The following is a 20,430-nucleotide window of genomic DNA, read 5'->3' on the forward strand; positions in this document are numbered from 1 at the left end:
TACAAGTAAATATATTCACACATTTCGGAAATTTCATAGGAAGATGGTAAGGACATATTTTTTTTCTAATTACTAATTTCTGAACAATGTTATAAAATCAGATGTATGATAAATACAAGCCCAATTGAAATTATGTAATATTTTGGCTACCTCATGGCTGTGAAACCAGGACACAAAGGGAAACACGAAGACTAGAGAAACGAAAGATGAACTTCATGAGACACAATTTATTAGACCACCTATACTGTGTCGCGTTTCAGGGTGCTGCAGTCGCTTCTGAGGCCTCTGGAGAAGAAGGTGCTAACCTCGTAGACGTTGCTGGGTCCCAGCCATCCGACTGGGGGATTTTCACATCACTGCTCGACCTGACTTGTTTCGTGATCACTTTGGTTACGTATTTCGTACTTATACTGGGATTTATGCCCTGAATCACGTGTCAAGGCGTCCACTGATGAAGTTCAACGCATCTGTCACTTCAGGGATCCCGACAGAAATTGCATGACTCATCGCCAAGCGCCAACATCGTGTTATTTCTGCATTAATCGTATGTGGAATGTGGGGATTGTCGGATTAAATTTCTTCGTAAATTTTCCGGGACTACAGCTCCACACACACAATAGGCATCCATAAACATATAAAGAAAGTCAGGCCTATGAGATCAACCTGCCAAAAGAAATACACTTAGCTTACCCAAAATTAATTTAACGAAACAGTGAGACGCCTTGCACAAGATATTGGTGTATCAAAATCGTAAGCAGCCAAAGCCATAAAGCTTCAACATCGGCCATACGAAACAACTTTGCAAATTGGTTTCTGCAACTCGTTCATGACGATCAAGTTAACTCTCATTTGACTTCTTTTTCTGATGAAGCGTTGTTTCATTTGTACTTTCATGTTCCTCCCAAAACAACTGCCACTGGATTTCCGTTAATCCATATTTAATCCACGAAGTTCCACTTCATGACGTATAAAGCGTCTGTGCGTGGACTGGGACAACATTTCAGCACCTCTCATGACGCAAGTCAGTCGGCTTTATTGTTATTATGCAGCGACACTAGACCATATCGGGAAAATCTCGTAGCGCTTACCTGTGTTATGCAGTTCCTCCCGAGAGCCGGGATGTGACCGCCGCGTTTAACTTTATCAGTGGACGAATTGTATTTTCCAACAGATTATAAGTGCTGATTGTCACATGGAGTTAGCTTAAATAAACATTGTCTACGTGACTTTGCATAAATGTCCTTGTTTATAAATATTTGATTTGTCCACACAGTCATGATAGTTTAAGGAGATGGTAACTCCGTGAAATAGAATCATTCTTGTGAAGCTGATAGCAGCTCAGCTAGTCAAAGGAACACGTGTTCTGCTAGTGAATACACCATATTCGCCCCTGCACAGATTTTGGGTAACTGGTGTGAGCAGGGGCGTAGCAACAAGGGTGACCTTGACTCGAGTATCACGGGGGACATTCGGAGTGTCTGATGGGCGGGGAATGATCTGCTTCTGACTTCATTTTTGTTCCATACCGTGGTATGTGATTGTTGATGGGTGATGTCCACAGACCAGGAGAAAATCCCCGAGGGGTGAAGTCGTTTCTGGGGCGGTGCAGGGGGAATGTTTACTATCAGGTGGACTAGAGGGCTGCTATTGGTGGGAAGTGCGATACGTCAGAGTTTTACGCTACTACACAGACTGAAAACATCAAGCAGTTAAGAGTAGCGTGTAGTGAGCTCACTTGTAATGTGTTCTGTGGGTGTTGCGATAATATTCTAGATTAAATCGCTGTGCCGCTGTGAGGTAATCTTAAAGCTGTACCCATTAGAACACATGAAAGCCTGTCGTCTGTTGTCCGTACAGTGGTTGTGGAACGAATGCTTTTAGGATGGGTCGTCACTCACTGCGAAATCTTGCACATGCGCGTATATCGAATTCCTAGCAGGGATTTTCTCCTGATCTGTGGATTGTACCTCATCCATGTTTTTAAAGCAAAGTCAGGGCACATCTCAAGAAAATGTGGGGGGGAGACGGAATGGAGGGGGGCAGAGGGGGCATATTTACGTTTTGAGAAATGATCACACCTCTTCCTTAAAATAAATAACAAGAAAAACTTACGTCTCGATCCCTGTTGTTCTCTTCTTCTTCTTCTTCTTTTCCAGCCCAGCATCGCTGGCACTTCTCTGCCGAATGTATCTTTTTTCAGTAGTGGCTTGGTGTGTTGTAATGTGCCGTAATTTTATTGAGTTCTCCTCGAAATTAGCTTTAATTCTCAACACAAATGCGAGTGAATATTAAAACGGTTTTTATCAAGCGACCACAGTTCATTTGCGAGAACTTTCTTTCCACTGGGATAGGTGCACCCGGTATGATACACAAAACACATATTCACCTAAACGAGTGTGTCTGGTTTGAATATAAAAGTCACTGAACTGGCTTAATGTTTCATAATGGACGTCTATCTGCCTCCACTGTCACTCTAAATTCTATGTCCTCACAGTACAGAAATCATCAAACAGTTCATCAACATCTGTGGACGTGTTCGCTATTTCACATTCTGCAAACATAATAATTTGAACTTAAGCATTTCTCCATGCAGAGCACCCAATCAGGTACCAAGTTTTATTTTCGGTGGCCGGCTCTTTAGCTACTTCAGATGCCAAGGCCGATTGCAGCTGCACACACTGTACAGCTTCCATAACCTAACCTAACCTAATCTAACCGATCGTGCAGAAATAGCAACCAAAAATTGCTACTCCCAAGAAAAGACCAGTGTTGGCAATTTCGATTGACAAACTATGTCCCGTCTGACCAATGGTATTGGCCAAATCCGTCCCGTGACCACTTTTAAACCGGCCCGTGAAATGATTTATTAATTTGTTACTAATCTCCACAAGCTCATATATTTTCTTTGCTCTGAAGGATTTGGAAATAAATCTCAATCCTTATCTCATCTGCTGTTTTACTCACAAAAGACACACACGCTACTGACTTCAAAACCCTACCGACCAATAAAAGTTTTCCAGGTAAGAACTGTTACAGACACAAACTGCTGCAAAAGAAGATTTGAAATAAAATTTAGCTCTATTGCAGCTTGTACACATTTCAATAACTTTTATATTTAAACATACGCCACTGTAATTTTTGCTTTCTGAATTAGTATTGTCAATAATTACGAAAATCGATTATTACTTTTCTAGAACAGTGACTAGAGGTCTTGGCCGTTGGGTGCAACGGGAAAAATCTTGGCCCGCCGGAACAAAATAGTTGCCCCATCTTGACCTACGCTGTACAGCTATATACACAGACTGTGCATAACCGCCTCTTCCTTGCCCCCTCAGCTCCCCTCTACGAAGTAAACGTTCACGAAGGCCCTCCGACGAAATCGCGACCTTGGTCAGAGCCGGTAATAAAGACCCAAAACTTATGCTGCCATGCTGCAGAAAATACTTGTGGAACAATTCTTTTCAAATGTGTGACTTGAATGTTTAGTTGTAAGCCTTTTAAAACATATTTTAATTTGTAGCAGTGGTGAATTTGTATATTTTCAACACCAGTGTTTAACTTGTATTTGGCAAGACATATCTATCGCAACTACTTGTACACGGCCGTGAGCGACGTACCACATCCAATTCTAATTATATCCCTTTCCATTCTGACTATCATTTTTCAATTACATTGGTTTCCCTTGAAGACGTACCCCGCCAAAGCAGTAATTTTGCATTTTTAACTGAAACGTGAATAGCATTGACAGCGATTTCAAATGTTCCCCTTTAATCTTCAATTGGATGAAATTCGGATCACTATTTCGTATTAATTTTACTGACTCTGTTAAATGCGTCCACACTTACGGTAGCAAAATTGACATCAGACAAGTCTTGAGATAATTCTTCATTAGCAGATGGTTCCAGTACGTCTGTCTCAACGGCTTCAATTTGTGTCCGTGCACAAGAAATTTTTCGTTCAAACATACAAAATAAGTTCCGATCAGATGTAAACAGAGTGGAAGGGCAGGGGTCATGTTTAACGCAGTGATATTCGAATGTGGCTTCGCGTCTGCACAGTTAAGCTCGTTTTCACCCAGAGAAATGAACTACATTGCTTTAAAATACCGCTTGAATAGCAGCTTTGTGGTAAAGAATCACAAATGTTGAATAACAGTGCACACATAAAACTCCGTACTTACGTATTTTAGAAATAGAAATTCTTTGCTTTTAGTTTCATTTCAAACACACGTTTTAACATGTTCATGCACACTAACTTTGCACAAAACAGGTAACAAAACACGACACTTCCACCGAAAACCCGGAGCCAACTAACAGACCCCAATCGAAATCGCTGTCCACCGCAACCGACCGGCCAATGAAATAATTGCACCAATAACAAATCTCTGAGCCACGTGTTTCGTTTGCTTCTATTCTCGCTGACAACAAACTCTTTGCCGGTAACAGGCTGTTTCAGAACGAATATCTTCCAGGATAACGAGTTTTGTTATGAGAATAATAAATGCATTAGTGTCACCGAAAATTCGGGGCGTGGTCAGCTTAGTTATGTCTAGCTGACACCCTCATAATCCCTTTCACTAATATCCATCTTAATATTACCGGCTCATGAACAGGTAAAGCATTTCTCATGTTCTGTAATAACTAGCAGTGCGATGTATTTACCTCTGATTAAATAAAAATTATCACAGAACAACTTTTACATCTGTATCAATGTAAGGCCAATAAAAAATGTAACCAGGTCATTTCATTGTATATCATACAAATTGGCAGCCCTCAAATGCTACTTAATATTGTAATCAGCTGCTTTACCTCTGCTGAATTAATAGTATTAGCAGTTCTGAAAAAATGCTGCATATTGAATTTCAGACACAGGTTAGATTTACCTGATCTTTGTAACAAAGCATCTGTCTTGAGCAACAGTACAAAGAACTGTTTCTGGTCGATATTTTTGATTCCTAGCTTGCATGTCTGTCTTACTTTTCCTAATGATTTTTCCAGCTAGTTCAAAAGGTAAAATAAACTCACTCAGTTCAGTACATATTTGACTTGTGTATTCTCCAACAATAAGTTAATACATATTTGATGAAATGCTCCTTAAACCAACCATAACTAGTATCTCAAAATACAAAGGTACTGCTTAATATATAAGCAATCAAACAGACAGTTTAAAAAATGCCAGCGTTCTGAAATTCATTTATTTTGGACAAAGATTGTGTAGGATTAATAGGAATCTGGAGAGGAAAACAGCACTTTGCAATGAGTGTGTTAATTAACATTGCACACCCACACACATCTCCCGCAGAAAAGCACACCTAATGAACAGCCCAAAAATGGGCTTGTACACAGTTTATTTCTTCACAACAAAGAGTCTCTTGAATTAAAAACCAACAGCGATGATTTGTTTTACGTAATTAGCAATTATAATTCAAAGGGATTAAACATTACAAAAGTTTTGCATTCCTGATTCTTTGGGCATGTGTGCGAGTATGCCGTAGTCTGTTAATTATTTTAAACTTAACATAATTTATTTCTTTATTACCTTAGTTCACTGTCATGCTTATATTTTCTTCCAAATCCTCAAAAACATTCTTAAAAAATGTGAGTTCAGTTTTAAAATAAAACACGCCACATTAACATATCAATTAGCTGGGAAAAACCTACACCAAGCATTACCAGCTATTTCATATTTATTTTCAATATCAACAGTTTGTGTGTGCATCTTCAGTTCAATCAAATTACTTCACAAATAACAAGAACCTGGTACAGATTCTTGACAAATTCATGTTTGAGAGCTGGATATGATTGAATTCCATATTAAGTCATCAATACTACATGAAATCATCATAATCATCATAATCCCCATAAGAATATTCGTTAACAATGGCCTGAAACAACAGAAAATAGCGAGTTAGGAGTATAACATAAATTATGTGACTTAACACCAAAATAAACGAACAAACCGCACTGAATATATATTTCATAATGTAAGCAGTAATTTGACAACTTAAACATTTTTTTCAAACCTGTAAGTGGAAATTGTATTTTGTTTTCTCACAATTCAAACAAATTACAGTGAAACATTCATTAAAAGAGCAAAATCCAGAGACAATTTCTTTAACTCTCTTGCAATCAGTCATCAAATTCCTAATTTAACCCGGGACCCCACGATTACAAGACCAGCATTCTAACCGCTAGGCCACCGTGGACATTGCCACTACAATGACAATATTTCTGTGGACAATTCATAACACTGAACAGGCAAGTAAACGTTAACCATCCTGACAAGACATGAGTTAACCAGACACATGCAAAAAAGGAGTTGGATGATGACTGATGGTAAAGTTGGCCATTTAATGTCATGCCACTTCCGCTGCTACCAGATTCAATCCACAAACTAAATTAGTTTTTAGCTTAAACAAGAAGAATGTTTTCTTTAGTTTACGTTACATATTTCATCACTTCAAAATGAAATTTCCAACCACTGATATGTTAAATTTGGATACTGCAAAGGTAGTCCCAAAATACAGTAAACTTCCCAAGTTTCAAAGCAAAATAAGAAGTGTTTTCTGTTCAAATAGAGACTGTAAAAATGACACCTCTAAACAAGGACCTACACATAACAAAGACAATCCCATGGTCCAGCAAAATACAACACAATACATTTCTACTTTTATACAATGAACTCCCAACATAACAAATACAGTCAGACCTACCAATAAAACATAGTAGCCTACATAAGTTACCACCTCCGCCATACAAACCTGGTATTAGCAGTTTTGCATTTTGTCGTTCCGTTTCCAAAATTTAAAAAGCTTTTCATTTCTGACTATAGACAACAAAGTTAAGTATCATGTTTAAAAATTTTACTTACATGTTCACCTTCAACTTTAAGTTTAACTTTTCCTTTTCCTTTGCTTTTCTTTGCCTTATCCCCCTTCTCAGCTTTAGATTTCTCTAGGAACATATTCTCTACCGTCGTTTTTAATTTCTTCAGGTCATATGATCCTACTGTAAAGACAAACAAGGGTTAAAATGGATATGAATATGAACTGTGCCATATGTAAAAACTGAATCCATTTATTCGTATACTCCACAATCAGCCAAATAAGGTCAATTACAGCCAAGCATTAAAAACAGCAGTAAAACAAATAATATAATATACAAATGACATTAAATCAAATAACATTTAATAAAAAAGTCATATGTGCAACAAAAACCCACATAATATGGAAATTCTAAGAATAAGTAATGTTATAAAATCTGTTAGCAAAATATAATCCTTTTTAATAATGTCTTCTTGATGGAAAGACCTTTAAATTGTGATTAACCATAAATGCAGAGTAATTTCTAATTATCCTAATAGGTATACTGGCAGAATAAACAAAATAAGATTTCTGTCTTCTGGGTTGTCGCACTGTGTAGTCTGGTCGACGTTAACCAACGTTTCAGAGGTCATACTGCCTCCGTCATCAGGGCGATGGTTAACATCTATCAGACTACACAGCGCAACAACCCAAAAGACAGAAATCTTCATACTCACTGCTGTGAAAACCTGAAATCTTACAGAAACAAAATAAGCAACTAATTTTTTCTTTTAAATACTGAGCGAGCACAAAAGAATCTTAAACTTTCAAAATGGTACATAAAACTAATGTTGTGTACCTAAAACTTGACACCTACAACAGCTAATTGGAAAACTCTCAAAGTTTTGTACACACCTCACAGAGACTCGATGTGTTCTCTGCAAGTCACATGACAACCCAAATCGTCCCAAACTTTGTACAGACCGTCCAAAGTGATGAAAGCTATGCAAAGATTGTGGCATAAATGGATAATGGGCTGGGTGGTTCCATATGAAAGTGTGCAAAATGCACAGATGTTACAGACTCTTTCTTCCCTAACTGCATAACACACCAGCTTCTATGTTGCAAGGTAGCCATTTTCAAAACAAGTGGCATCTAGTGGAGGCGTGCAACATAAATAACCACCCAGGCCACTTTAAACAAAACTTCGAGAGTTTTTCTATCAACTGGTGTGGGTGTGAAGTTCTAAGTACCCTACATGTTTTTTGTATCATTTTGAAAGTGTACGATTTTTTGTGCTCACTCTCTACATCAGGGGTAGCCAACCCGCGGCCCGCCTTGAACATTTTTCCGGCCCGCGAGATTCATCACACTTTTACAAAATATATTTATTTTATAATGGCCAAAGTAGTGAAAACCAATGTATTATGTATTACAGTGCAATATTGAATTAAAACACATTTTTGAAACATCAGAATCAAAAATAGATTTTTATAACACTTACGTCACAAAAGAGAAATTTTCCAATTTGAGAAATCTGGCACAAAAAGTTGTTAGCGCTTTTGGTTCAACTTACACCTGCGAATCGTTTTTTTCGAAAATGAAATTGACCAAACACAAAACACGCTCAAACATAACGGACGCTAACCTGCAACACCAATTACGATGTGCAAATACCCAAATTGAGATCGATTTGCAAAAGCTAAGTGAAAGAGTGGAGAAACAAATATCGCACTAGTAAAATAAATATTTTTTAATGAGTTCATTATTTTTATTTCATTCATATTTATATATTTTTTATATTTAATTTTTAGTGCTATATATTTCTTTACAATGTACGCTTAGTATCATTATTATTATATTATCTATGTTTACATGTAAGAATAATAGTAAACACAATAATAATAACTCATTATGTTTCAATTTTTCACTCCACAAAAATGTCTATAGTGTATCTAAATCTAATATGGGGATATATAATTTTATATGTGGCCCGCGGAGTTATGATGCATTTCCAAAGTGGCCCGAAAGATCATTTGGGTTGGCCACCCCTGCTCTACATCAATAATTAAAAGTGCTTCTTGATGCTGCCTAGAATAAAGTGCTGAAAGATTCAGTCTGGCTGAAATAATTTCATGATTACTGCAACATACACCCACAAAAAAATCTTCAAATTTTCTTTGAACTCTTTCAAGTTAGGGAAATTCATCGGTATACCGAGTTTCAGGCAATAGATGCACATTCCAATTTTGGTCATACAAGGGTGGAAAACAAAATACACAGGCTATATAGTGAGTGGAGAAAACAAGATAATATAATGAATAAAACCAACATTTTTAGTTCTTGAGAAAAAATGTAGTCAGTGTGGTGACGAAAACAGAGGTCATAGTCGAACAGAACTCCAAGAACTCTGACACACTGGGAAGGTAAAATAATATTATTACACAATTTGAAATTACAATTAACACCAACAATCCTGTGCATAAAGGATATAATAGTTTTGCCAACATTAAGAATCATGACATTTTCAATAAACAAATTTTGCACAGAATCAATGTGAGACTGCAGAAGTTTAAAAGTTAAATTAAGATGAGAAATAATTACTGTAATTACTGACACATTTCAGACTTGGCATAACATAGAGAAGAAAACAAGGAAAGCCAAGAAATGAAATAAATTATTATTAGAACATGAAAAATAGGACGAACTCTGATGACTAGCATCAAATCAGCAACAGCAGAGTTGAACTGAGGTCCCAACACTGTAACCATAAAAGAAAGTGGTGGTGAGGACATTCTTGATTCTCCTACTCTGTCCAATAATCGCTTCACATGAACACATTCAAAACACAGCCTTTTATCTAAAATACTTGTCATGATATAGGGCAGTGGTCCCCAACCTTTTTGTGCCCACGGGCACATTTGAGAGTTTATGAGATTGTGGCTGGCACCAGCCAATTAACAAAGCCAAATTTTCTTTTCTCTGGACAAATAAGATATGGACACCAAATAATACACAAAACAACATGACGTTTAATGATACAAGAAACCACGCAATCAAAAATACATAGTTTTATAAGTACAATTATTATTACTCAAGTGGGAAGTTAGTGTGATGTTTAGCACTGCATTTCATCGGCCAGTTTTTCAAATTTGGGAGTGTAGGATGATGTTGCCGCTTGCAAACAATCGTCAAGATGGGCGTCAGTAAGTCGGGATCTGTGCTTTGATTTTATAATGTTCATGGTTGAACGGCCTTCAATATTCAGTATAACCTCTTTCCGTTACAACGCGGGCAACCAAAAGTAGCCTTGGCGGGCGCTGCATTGGGGACCACTGATGTAGGGAATCAAACATGGACAATAATAAATTATTAATTTCACTACATCTTACAATTATTACATAGGGAATGCTTCTGCCAACTGCGTTGCTTGCTATAAATGATGACCTGGCTAAAAGTGTCCGTACAATCCAAAATGTATGGGGTAATAAATAAAATCTTTCACAGCTTCAAAGAAGTTCTTATGCTACAAACTGTATCACTTGGAGTAAATGATATTTCAGAAACTACCTCTATGCATCCATCATCAGGGACTTGCATGAAGTAACAGGAATAAGAAAGCAATATTAATAAGTAAGATTTAAGGTTTTCACAGCAGTGAGTATGAAGATTTCTGTCTTCTGGGTTGTTGCGCTGTGTAGTCTGGCAGACGTTTACCAACGTTTCAGAGGTCATACTGCCTCCGTCATCAGGGCAATGAGTATGAAGATTTCTGTCTTCTGGGTTGTTGCGCTGTGTAGTCTGGTCGATGTTAACCAACATTTCAGAGGTCATACTGCCTCTATCATCAGGGCGATGAGTATGAAGATTTCTGTCTTCTGGGTTGTTGCGCTGTGTAGTATGGTAGATGTTTATCAACGTTTCAGAGGTCACACTGCCTCCGTCATCAGGGCGATGAATCGCAGTATGACTTCTGAAACATTGGTAAACATCGACCAGACTGCACAGCGCAACAACCCAGAAGATAGAAATCTTCAATATTAATAAGGTAGGAAAATAAGGAAAGAAAGTCAGTTATACGTGTGTAAATCGATGGCTACCACAAAGTAAGACAAGAGAAGTCGCCCACTCGCAAACAGAATCACTGGAAACTATTCTACTGGCACTGTGATATTTCAGCAAATGATATAATGAAAGTATAAACATCTTACTTTCCTGTAGGTCGCAATAAAGTTCAGTCCGTATATAACGACCAATGGTTTCACCTAATCTAACACAGTGCATACCAGGCGAAAGAATTCTTGTGATTTATGCACAACACACTGTGGGCCTGTCTTCGGAATTCTTGTGTTCTGTACAGAAGTCTTTTCAGTTTCACCTTAATTTCTTCATGTCCCATCACTTCTCGTTATTCCTTAATAAACTTACTCCATCTGCCACTGCTTGTTCCTTGTTCATTTTGCTTGGATCACACTAACGCTCATTTCAGTAAATGTGACTGCTTATTTCAATAAACATCAAGATTTTTCGCGATAATATATATTCATGACAATATTCTATAAAGAAAATTCCTTTTGGTCAGTCAAGATGGAAGGATGGAGGTTTTATATGGTGAATAATAGGGGCCAATTTTGCAAAGAGTTTTTGCGCAGTTTTAAACCAAATGTTACGACAAAATGGTTAGCAACTTTGCTTCGTACATGGCAGGTTCTGGGATCAAAATTCAGCCCAAAGACCAGCTATCCTGCCTGAGGTTTTCTGCGGTTTACCTCAGTCCGTAGAGGCAATTCATTAATCATTGTATGATCTGACACCACACAGCCTGAACTACTGACATCATTAAATAAATCATAAATATATAAAATGGTGGTATACTAAGCAGTCTCTGGTGGCAACTTCCAGATTCAAAAATGTTAGAACTTCAAATATTTTTCAAGCCTGAAAATTTTCTCACAGTATAGGTATGAAAATAATTCAAAATAGATTTTGATGTGATGTGAACACCCACATCAGAAACATAAATGAAGCACGGTTATCTGAATACAACCCTATAAATTACAGTAATCATATAAAAATGTACAGATAGGTCTTACCACAAATCAGGTACCTATAACCGAGTTTGTCCAAAATGTAGATTCAATCATTTATTTTCTGCTGTAACTAAGCGCTAAATTACGTTGATTTCATAAATCATTTTCTTTCTCTGTTGTCAATTTTTCATTAGTGTACTTACGATTTACACATATATTCCGAATCAAGTCTTCTGCAAACTCTGAAAAATGTGGTGACTTCATGTACAACTGAATTTTTTTGGATATTGCTATTTGGAGCTCATCGAATTCTTCCTTACTGCTTGGATTCATTGCATCTATACCCGTATTGGCGCTGGTTTCGGGAATACCTACAAGAACCAAAAATGCACAACACAGAACATAATATTTATAAACTAAATTAATTTTAAATGCTAGCAGCATGATATCCCCACTTAATGGTACCTGCACCTTGTCATGGTGGTGGGGCTTGAGTACCTCAGTGACCCAAGAGCTATGCTGGCGGTAGCATAGCTACTGGTAGGGTCTCCCTAGCCAGATTGTTCGAGGGGGAGAGGTCGGACTAAGATAGGTACCCTGGTTCTCCAGGTTGGGGGTTGGTAGCAAAGCTAACAAATTTGCACCACAAAAAGGAAGATGTCTCGAAACCTCAATCAAAGCCTCGGACATACGGACCTAACAGGATAGGACCGAATAGAAGAGGAGAATTGAGGAGGCCATGGACCGAATACGGACTGGAGAGCCATAGAAGAAGAAGATCAGGGTTCCAAAAGATTGGATCCCTGCAGGCTTTGTACCACTTATACTAATATTACATGTTTTATAACATGTCACTATTCAATTTCACATGTCCAGTCACCATCATACTAAAACATGAAGATGGCTGTCTTCTGGGTTGTTGTGCCGTGTAGTCTGGCAGAAGTTTACCAACGTTTCAGAGGTCCTTGCTGCCTCCATCATGAGGGCGCATAAACCCAGAAGACAGCCATCTTCAGACTTACCTCAAATCCTACATACTAAAACATATCACATGTTTACCATGTTATTATAAAGAATTTTTAATCATACCTAAGAAATACCAAGATGAAAACGTCTTCACAATGGATTTCATAACATTTTAACAATTCTGAACAGGTAATGACGTGAAAGATTCTCATTCTCACCTGTCCACCATTCTGAACAAGCTTTGAGCAGAGGTGGATTGCGCACTTTTCCAAAAATTATTTCAACAAATACAAAGAAACAAACATAAAAGTACAGAATATAACTTTCTAATGAGAGTTCCAAAAAGAAGCCCGGATGATGCAACACCATGAATATTCCAGTGCTTGCAGCTTGCAAGATAGGTATTGTAAAAAAAGAAAAATTGTTGCCAATTCTACGCACAAACAGGGGATCTCCGCACAATCTAAACATCATCAGCACCAGACAGAGGTTAGCTGCCAGCTTCACAGCCAAATTGATTTAGCTACAGCAAAATAAATACAGGGAATCCAATTTGTATGCTGATTGGCTGGCTAGAAACTCATTTGTCTGCAACAGTCCACTGCTTCCTGTCAAACATCGGCTTCGATGCCCAATGCTTGCTGGCATTTTGATTGAGCTGCTCGTTTAGCATGGTTAGTTTTTCTTGAGATAAAAACAAATACAGTTCATAGCATATAAAATTTTGTGTACGAAAATTATTCATTTGATAGTATTCTTTATGGAGGAAATGCTGCAGAAAGTTTCTTAGAGAGTATTGTCACAGTACAGCGCCGCTTAAGGCATCAATTTACAGTATCATAACAAAACTTACATTTTACGAGATCAGCGCTGGACAAAAATAAGTCTCAAAAAAGATACACCGACCGAAGAAAACTGGATGACATTAGGACAAGTCTGAAGACGTCATCATGTCAGTGTGGGTTGGCAGAATAATGGAGGACAATTCAGCCCATGTCTTTTTACAAACCAATTAATTCCAAGTGTTATTTAAGATTAAATCTGTCGCTCTTCTTCGGTCAACTGACTGATAAAAGAAAAACTGTACAGGCATTTTTGCAAGATAATGCAACAGCAAACAATTCTGTGGTTTACTTAAATAACGTCTTCACTGAATGAGTTATAAGGCCTGTGGCCTTTGAAATCACCTGATTTAAATACTACCGACCTTTATTTGCAGGGTACGCTGATATAAGTGCATATGAACAATCCACTCTTTGGAAGAACTTAAAGCAAATATCAGGCATGAATTTCTGTTATTCCCATACAGCAACTTCAACATACGTCAATAAATTTATTCTGACTGAGGCATGCTTAGAATCTTCTATAAAATAAGTGAAGTTGATATGTAGCAGAAACACAGGCTGTTAATAATCAGATGTCACAGAAAGCAGTGAAGATATATCGGAAATATCTATGTACTAAAGACCAATGTTCTACACTCAGAAATAGGGGAGTTACACACGTACACATCATCGCTTGACTACCAGGCCAACTACATCTTCTTCGTCCTGTGGCTCTACAACCCAGTGTGGGTCTCAGCCGCCTCGTTTCAGAGGTTTCTTTATCCATTTACTTTTTTAGACATTTGGTAGGGACTTCTTGGACGAGAGATCAGCCCACTGAAAGGCCTATACTAAAGAAGCGGGTGAGAAATGGACGCTCAATTTTGCATACGAAACATCTCGTTCATGCTTGTACAGTTCTTTTATATGCCTTAAATCTATGATGTGGGACCGCCGGCTAAAACTTCCCTTACAAAGGAAGTCGTGCTACGGATTTTTATCACCCTTAAGAATTCGTCGACATCGGCCGGGTTTGAACCTGAAAACCTTGAGTCCAGTGGCGAGCACACTACCGCTAGACCACCGAGGGTGACAGGCCAACTACATCACAAGTATTTACTTAATTCTTGCATACTCACTCACCATATTAAGTGAGACAGAATGAAACAAGTTCCCATATACGAGAGAAGAGAGGGAGATAATACGTTCTATTACAATTTTGCTCCCTTCTGTAGTAAAACTTACAAACAAAATTACGTCAGCCAGATGATAAATAGCAACTTTAATTTTTAATATATTTTAAAATATATAAAATGAAAGACTGGCAGCACTAATTAAAGACTTTCTCATAATCAAAAGCATACATCTAACAAAAACTTACACACAAATATTGAAAAATGTAATTTTAAAAAAAACTCTCAATTGAAAAAGGAATGTCCTGTGTCTACGGGAGAAAATAAATACTGCTCTATTCCAGTGGTGCTTACAAGTATGAATTAAATCAAGAAACAGTGAAATAAACACACCAAAAGTCTCGAGAGCTACCCGCAAATCAGATTCTTCCTGCAACTTCTGCTGAAGCATTTTTTCTGCAAGTATTTCCTCTGCTGTTAATTCCTCTTTTTCTTCTTCTCTTGCTTTCACCTTCCTCTCTGCATCTTCACGGAGTTTTTGCTGCAATATACCGAAATCACCATGAAATCCACATTGCGAGACGTTTAATGCATCAATTACTATAAAGAAGTTCTACAATAGCTTGCGCCAAATAAATATACCTTGGCATGGGGCATGAAAAGTCAACAGACTTCACTACTCCACCTCACCCTCTCTTCCAACATCAAACTTGCTGTAATATCATTCTACTCACAGCCGCAGTGCTGTTAACATTATCCAACGGTCCAGGTGCCTAAAAACTCATTCACCTTATGCCATGCTGATGTGGCAGCACTGCTCTGAAGGAGTTTACTGAGGTATTCACTGCCCAAAATTGAATAATGAATCTCCAAAGAGACTTACAGGATATGTCAAGTCAGATGGTCAAATGTGAATTAAAGGAATAAATATAAAGGTATGGCACAAACTTCTGGCACATTTGCCATAATTGATATCTGACCTTGAAAATGGCATGAATGATGTCAGTTGTCTGGGCTAAAAGCCTCGCACCACCACAAACAGTACCTACACCTCTGCCAGCAGCCCATAAGAAATGGACTTTCTTGGGCAAGAGATTTATAAAACTTCCAAATATCAAATGTCATTAAAAGCCATTCAGAAATTCTGAAGTTGTTACATGCGTACAATCAGACGGAAAAAAAATATTTTAACAGGTGCCCTGCGGGGATGCAAATGCATCTATATAAGCTGCATTTTGGAGATGCTTCCAAAACTTGCACAAACGATGAAACAAATTAAATATTTATCAACAGTAAACAATCTAGAGCCGGGATAGCTCAGTCAGTATAGTGACTAGCTACGGGCTAGACGATCGGGGTTCGATCCCCGACGGGGGCAGAGGATTTTCCCTCTAGCCTCTGCGTCCAGACCGGCTCTGGGGCCCACCCAGCCTCCTCTACAATGGGTACCGGGGTCCTTTCCCGGGGGTAAAGCCGGCCGGGGAGTGATGCTGACCACTCACCCCCATCCAGTGCCGAGGTCAAGAAAGAGTATGAGCTATACCTCCACTCACCCCAAGCTACCTACATGGCGTGTAGCGGGACTGCTTTACGTTTTACAGTAAACAATCTAAAGCAACGCTTAAAAGACTCCTTTTCACTCAGAATTTCAACTTGGTTGGTAAATTTCTACAGTATCCATTCAGGGTTATAGGAGGTACTATTTTCTTACCAACTGTATATACTGATAATAACAATGAAATGAAGATTAACTCAAGAAGCTTGTGCCAGCTCCTGTCAATGTCACAACTTCTTAGCTTGGTGTGTGCTATGGGGCATTTTGAAAACCCTGAAGAATGGCTACAGAGTGACGCGGCTGAAGCAGGCTTCCAGCAAGACACTGTCACGGCCCACATGAAAAAAAGGGGGGAGGAGGATAGCAGTGAAATTTATGTTGCTATGAGGAGTCCAAATTGTTCACAAATACAAACAATTATTACGAAGTATTTCTCAAGATAATGCCAGTTGTGAAAAAAGTAACGCAATTTATGAAGTTCTCTGAACGCACCAAACAAATTATTTTAGATTATCCACACTTTTTATTATTTGTGCATCTTCTCCCTTTCATTACATTACATGGTCAGGAGTTTACTGTAAAAATTGGACTCTCAAAATTTTGTTCTTTACAGCCACCATGGTGTCCAGCAGTGGATTCTAGGGGAATATAATTGTATGCTTGGATGTGTGTATGTAAGAGAGAAATATGCATCAGAATTTGAAGCTACCGGCTGTTAAACTACCAGAATAGACTCTGAACCCAAAGGTATCAAACATTTCACAAATATAATCTGCCCTCAACTTAAAGTTATTCCCAAAAATTTTAATTTTTTTCCAGTTTCAAAGAATTTGGTCTAATAAACACAAATAAAACATATTCCATGACAAATCCCATAGTCATCCACTTCTTTTGACAGCTGGTAGTAATGACTACAAAATATCTTCAGAGACTGATCACCACAATGTTACAGAAACATCAAGTGTTAGATGCAACTTACTTCTTTCTCTTCAATTTTTTCTGCTAATGCTTTCTTGTTCTTTTTCGGCAAGACGGGCTTTGCAGTTTCCTGTTTTTCTACATCCTTCTTCTCTTCTTCCTCTTCATCTTCCCAGTTATCCTGTATCAAACAATTCATTTAACATTAAAACTGCATGACCTAGTTTCATAATGCCTACAAAATCCTCAAGAGGATAACAGAAAAAATAATACATTGAAAAATACAACATTTATAAGGTAGTTAGGGCTAAAAGAAACGCATGGGTTGTCATTACAACAAGAGGTACAAATCTAATTTTAAAATGACTGACAGCTGTTCAGCAACGATCAGTTCAATATGCAGGCCACAGGGCTTCATCCACAGATCAACGACTTTCATGTACGCATTTACATAGTTTTCTATTACCCAGAGTTTCAGCGACACACAATAGGCACATTCATTAATAAATCACTTTAGTGCCACGCACTTTTACGTCTTCGTCTTCATCCTCTCCTTCCCACTTATTGGCACCCACAGAAGGCGCCGTTTTAATTTCTTTCCGTTCGAAAGTGTCAGCATCTGCAAATAACAGTTGCACCAATTAGTCCTCTCATTATAATGTCTTTTACAGTATCCTATACTACATACCGACGGTCAAAACTTACCCCATTCTTCGTCCATGTTCACAAGTTCACGTGAACAAAAATGTGGTCTGTAGCGGATGTGATAATCTAACACTAGATAGCAATACTATCCTGCACAGAAACAAATCAGATTTACAACGTCGCAAAGGCAGGAAACAAATTATAATTAATTACTTCAACAGAGTAACTCCCAATTATGTAAATTTAAAGAACGAAAATTTTCAAATGTACCAATACAGTGTGACACCAGAAAATACGGTGTTGAGTTAAAGTACCAATAAACGACGGCCGCCATATTCTATAACGTTCAGGTATATCCACCGACAAATGGGAACGTAGAAGCGCATTCCAGTGTGATTGGTCGGAAGCACACTCATTACTGCCATCTATAGTTCTCAACCTCAACTTAAGAAATTACTAGAAATTATATTATCAGATCAATGTATGTAAAATTGAAAAGAAAATAATTAATTTACGTTCACGACTGGGAGATTCGTGAGACTTGTGGTTCTCACGGTGGTGAGAAATCTTGGTTTTCTGGGTTATAATGTCATGTGGACTTGTAGGTATACCAATCCTTCGGAGAAACATACTGCCTGTTTGTCTGGAATATTGGTATCTGTACCTTATAAGTCTACATCGGGTTGCAGCACGGAAGATCAACGACATGGAGGAATTCACACACCAAATAAGTTAATCGACATAGCCAAATAATAATTCGAATCAAACTGGTCTCTCTCTCTCTCCCGTGAATTATATACATAGTCCGTGGGTGGTAAGTTCCTGCGACGTATGTGGCCTGGGAAGTCACGTCCTGCATTACTATCAAACCGAAAAACGTCGAGCTTCCTATAATTTGACTCGAACTTTTCTTGTAATACTTTGATACACTGGAAGTTACAAAACAACCAGTAACAGTAAGAGAAAATGTTGACAGTGGAACCATGGTTCTGGAGAATCTGACGTAAATACGTCTCTGTAATGTAATAATTCTTACATAAGATAAGTACTTGTGATATTCTAAAACGTTTTTACCAGCACAAAATTATCTACTCTACGACGCACTTCTTCTACAACCGATTCACAGCTCAGCCATTTCCGCAATAACGAAAGCGGATTGTTGACGGCAGTAATGTAACAACACAATGCCGAGTAAACATAACGTTTCTTAGGTAACATAACTGCATGCAAGCTGACCATTGTTGATATGGATCTTACACGTTTTCCTTTCACTTCTTTGCCGAATGACCCTTCCGTATAGACTTATTTACATCAATAATATAATAGTGATACTATTATAACCGTCCACTCTCTTCATTTCTTGTAGAATAAAGAAGTAACAATTGACTTGAACTCAAAGTATACTTTTATTGTGTAGTTTATTTAAAATACACACTTATACAAGTTTTTGATCTTATTCCTTGAAGATACTCTCTACTACTGCCTCACTAGTCTCATTCCTTCAAGAGACCACACACGAGTCCCGCACCGTCTCTTACTTATTACAATCACCTCTTTGTTCTGTAATAAGTTTGGAAGTGCCTGAAGTGAAGTTGGTGATCGGCTTCCTTAGATGTTGGTAATATTTTGTAGGATTGGCGGATAAGTTGAAATAGCAAAGTATTTCAAATGTAGAAGACTGTCAATATCAAGACAAGATAAGGTTGAACAGTTGGTTTACTCAAAGTTAACACTATAACCTCATGACCACCATCTGATGACGTGAATTGGGGTAATGGAAGTTTATATATGATATCAAATAAGGTGGGGTTTTTGGTGGGGTGAATGATCAATGGTCATGAGGTATGATGTCATTCTCCTTATGAGTGCGACCCCACTCATGAGGGGTGATCTCGTTACAGGCAGTGGCATCATAAGGAAAGTGTTTTATCACTACAAGAGGCACAGTTATAAGCTATATGGGCAATATCAATACCAGACCTAACATTAGCAACTACAACGTAACGCTTTCATATTACATCTGCTTAATATCAATAAGTGGAATAGGGACCTATGTTACAGTTCGAAGGAATTCCACCCCAGCTCGCTCATGCAGCTTTAATCCACAGAACTCCACTACGCAATCATAAAAGAATTTGATATAAGAATAATGAAGGCAGTGTCCGGACAGTTACACCATGGACAGTTGAAAGCAACACAGACATGAGAAGAAATATCTTCTACTAAAGACGAATGTTCTCAACTCAGGAACAAAGGAGTACGCATTCGAAGAAAATCACTTGACTACCAGCCCGCCTACGTCATAGGGATCTCGTGTCTTCCACCTGTGACAGTATTCTCTGTATATATTTCAAAGCCATGTTACATTTCTTCATTTAAAATTTTGCGGTGAAGTTTAAAATGGGCGGAAGGAGTGTCAGAACTTCTTGAAAATCAGTTCCGTTAATCAAAATTCTTGCATTTGATATTATATTGTATTATGTATTATAGTTGCAACAACATTATTAAATAGCCTAAGAATCCATTCTTACACAGTTTTTCTGGGGATATTCCACAA

The 20,430-nt window shown here is 38.0% G+C and overlaps 3 protein-coding genes and 1 long non-coding RNA gene across 6 annotated transcripts in view; 2 read left to right on the forward strand and 2 right to left on the reverse strand.

Moving 5' to 3' along the window:
* LOC110831467 (uncharacterized) overlaps positions 1-4,409 on the reverse strand; it is a 64,297-nt gene extending 59,888 nt beyond the window's left edge. The window contains exon 1 of the mRNA XM_087343818.1: positions 2,113-4,409. Coding sequence (XP_087199944.1) covers positions 2,113-2,164 — 52 coding nt within the window. The 5' untranslated portion in view covers positions 2,165-4,409. The remainder of the gene's footprint in view (positions 1-2,112) is intronic.
* The window catches only part of LOC110831487 (uncharacterized), a 28,284-nt gene extending 21,287 nt beyond the window's left edge, over positions 1-6,997 (forward strand). The window contains 1 exon segment of the mRNA XM_087343816.1: positions 261-6,997. Coding sequence (XP_087199942.1) covers positions 261-428 — 168 coding nt within the window. The 3' untranslated portion in view covers positions 429-6,997.
* eIF3j (eukaryotic translation initiation factor 3 subunit j) lies at positions 5,514-19,032 on the reverse strand. Of its 3 annotated transcripts, none has more exons than XM_022067524.2 (8): positions 18,948-19,032; positions 17,934-18,023; positions 17,756-17,847; positions 17,290-17,409; positions 15,149-15,296; positions 12,036-12,203; positions 6,871-7,007; positions 5,514-5,884 (listed from the first exon to the last, which is right to left on the reverse strand). In XM_022067524.2, exons 2-8 carry the CDS (start codon positions 17,947-17,949, stop codon positions 5,828-5,830), a joined length of 738 nt encoding a protein of 245 aa, XP_021923216.1. In that variant the 5' UTR covers positions 17,950-18,023; positions 18,948-19,032; the 3' UTR covers positions 5,514-5,827. The 3 variants fall into 3 exon arrangements, with proteins under 3 accessions (XP_021923216.1, XP_021923215.1, XP_021923214.1); XM_022067523.2 differs by lacking the exon at positions 18,948-19,032 and adding an exon at positions 18,144-18,252; XM_022067522.2 differs by lacking the exon at positions 18,948-19,032 and having other exon boundaries at positions 17,934-18,229.
* On the forward strand, positions 18,338-20,397 carry LOC147874724 (uncharacterized). The gene is made up of 2 exons (XR_015533786.1): positions 18,338-18,687; positions 19,340-20,397. It is a non-coding gene; the product is annotated as an uncharacterized LOC147874724 (long non-coding RNA).
* The last annotated feature ends 33 nt before the right edge of the window (positions 20,398-20,430 follow it).

This window comes from Zootermopsis nevadensis, unplaced genomic scaffold (assembly GCF_977971745.1).
Source record: "Zootermopsis nevadensis isolate Lab colony 2312 unplaced genomic scaffold, Znev_1.0 Znev_ptg000006l, whole genome shotgun sequence".
Lineage (NCBI taxonomy): Eukaryota > Metazoa > Arthropoda > Insecta > Blattodea > Termopsidae > Zootermopsis > Zootermopsis nevadensis.

Bases quoted from the DNA above. Each gene is read 5' to 3' on its own strand.
- eIF3j (XM_022067524.2), bottom strand. The intron at 17,410-17,755 runs GTGCGTGGCACT...TGTTTGATACAG, and splicing joins ATGAAGACGAAGACGTAAAA to GATAACTGGGAAGATGAAGA. The intron at 5,885-6,870 runs GTAAGTAAAATT...CTGTTGTTTCAG, and splicing joins TTAAAGTTGAAGGTGAACAT to GCCATTGTTAACGAATATTC.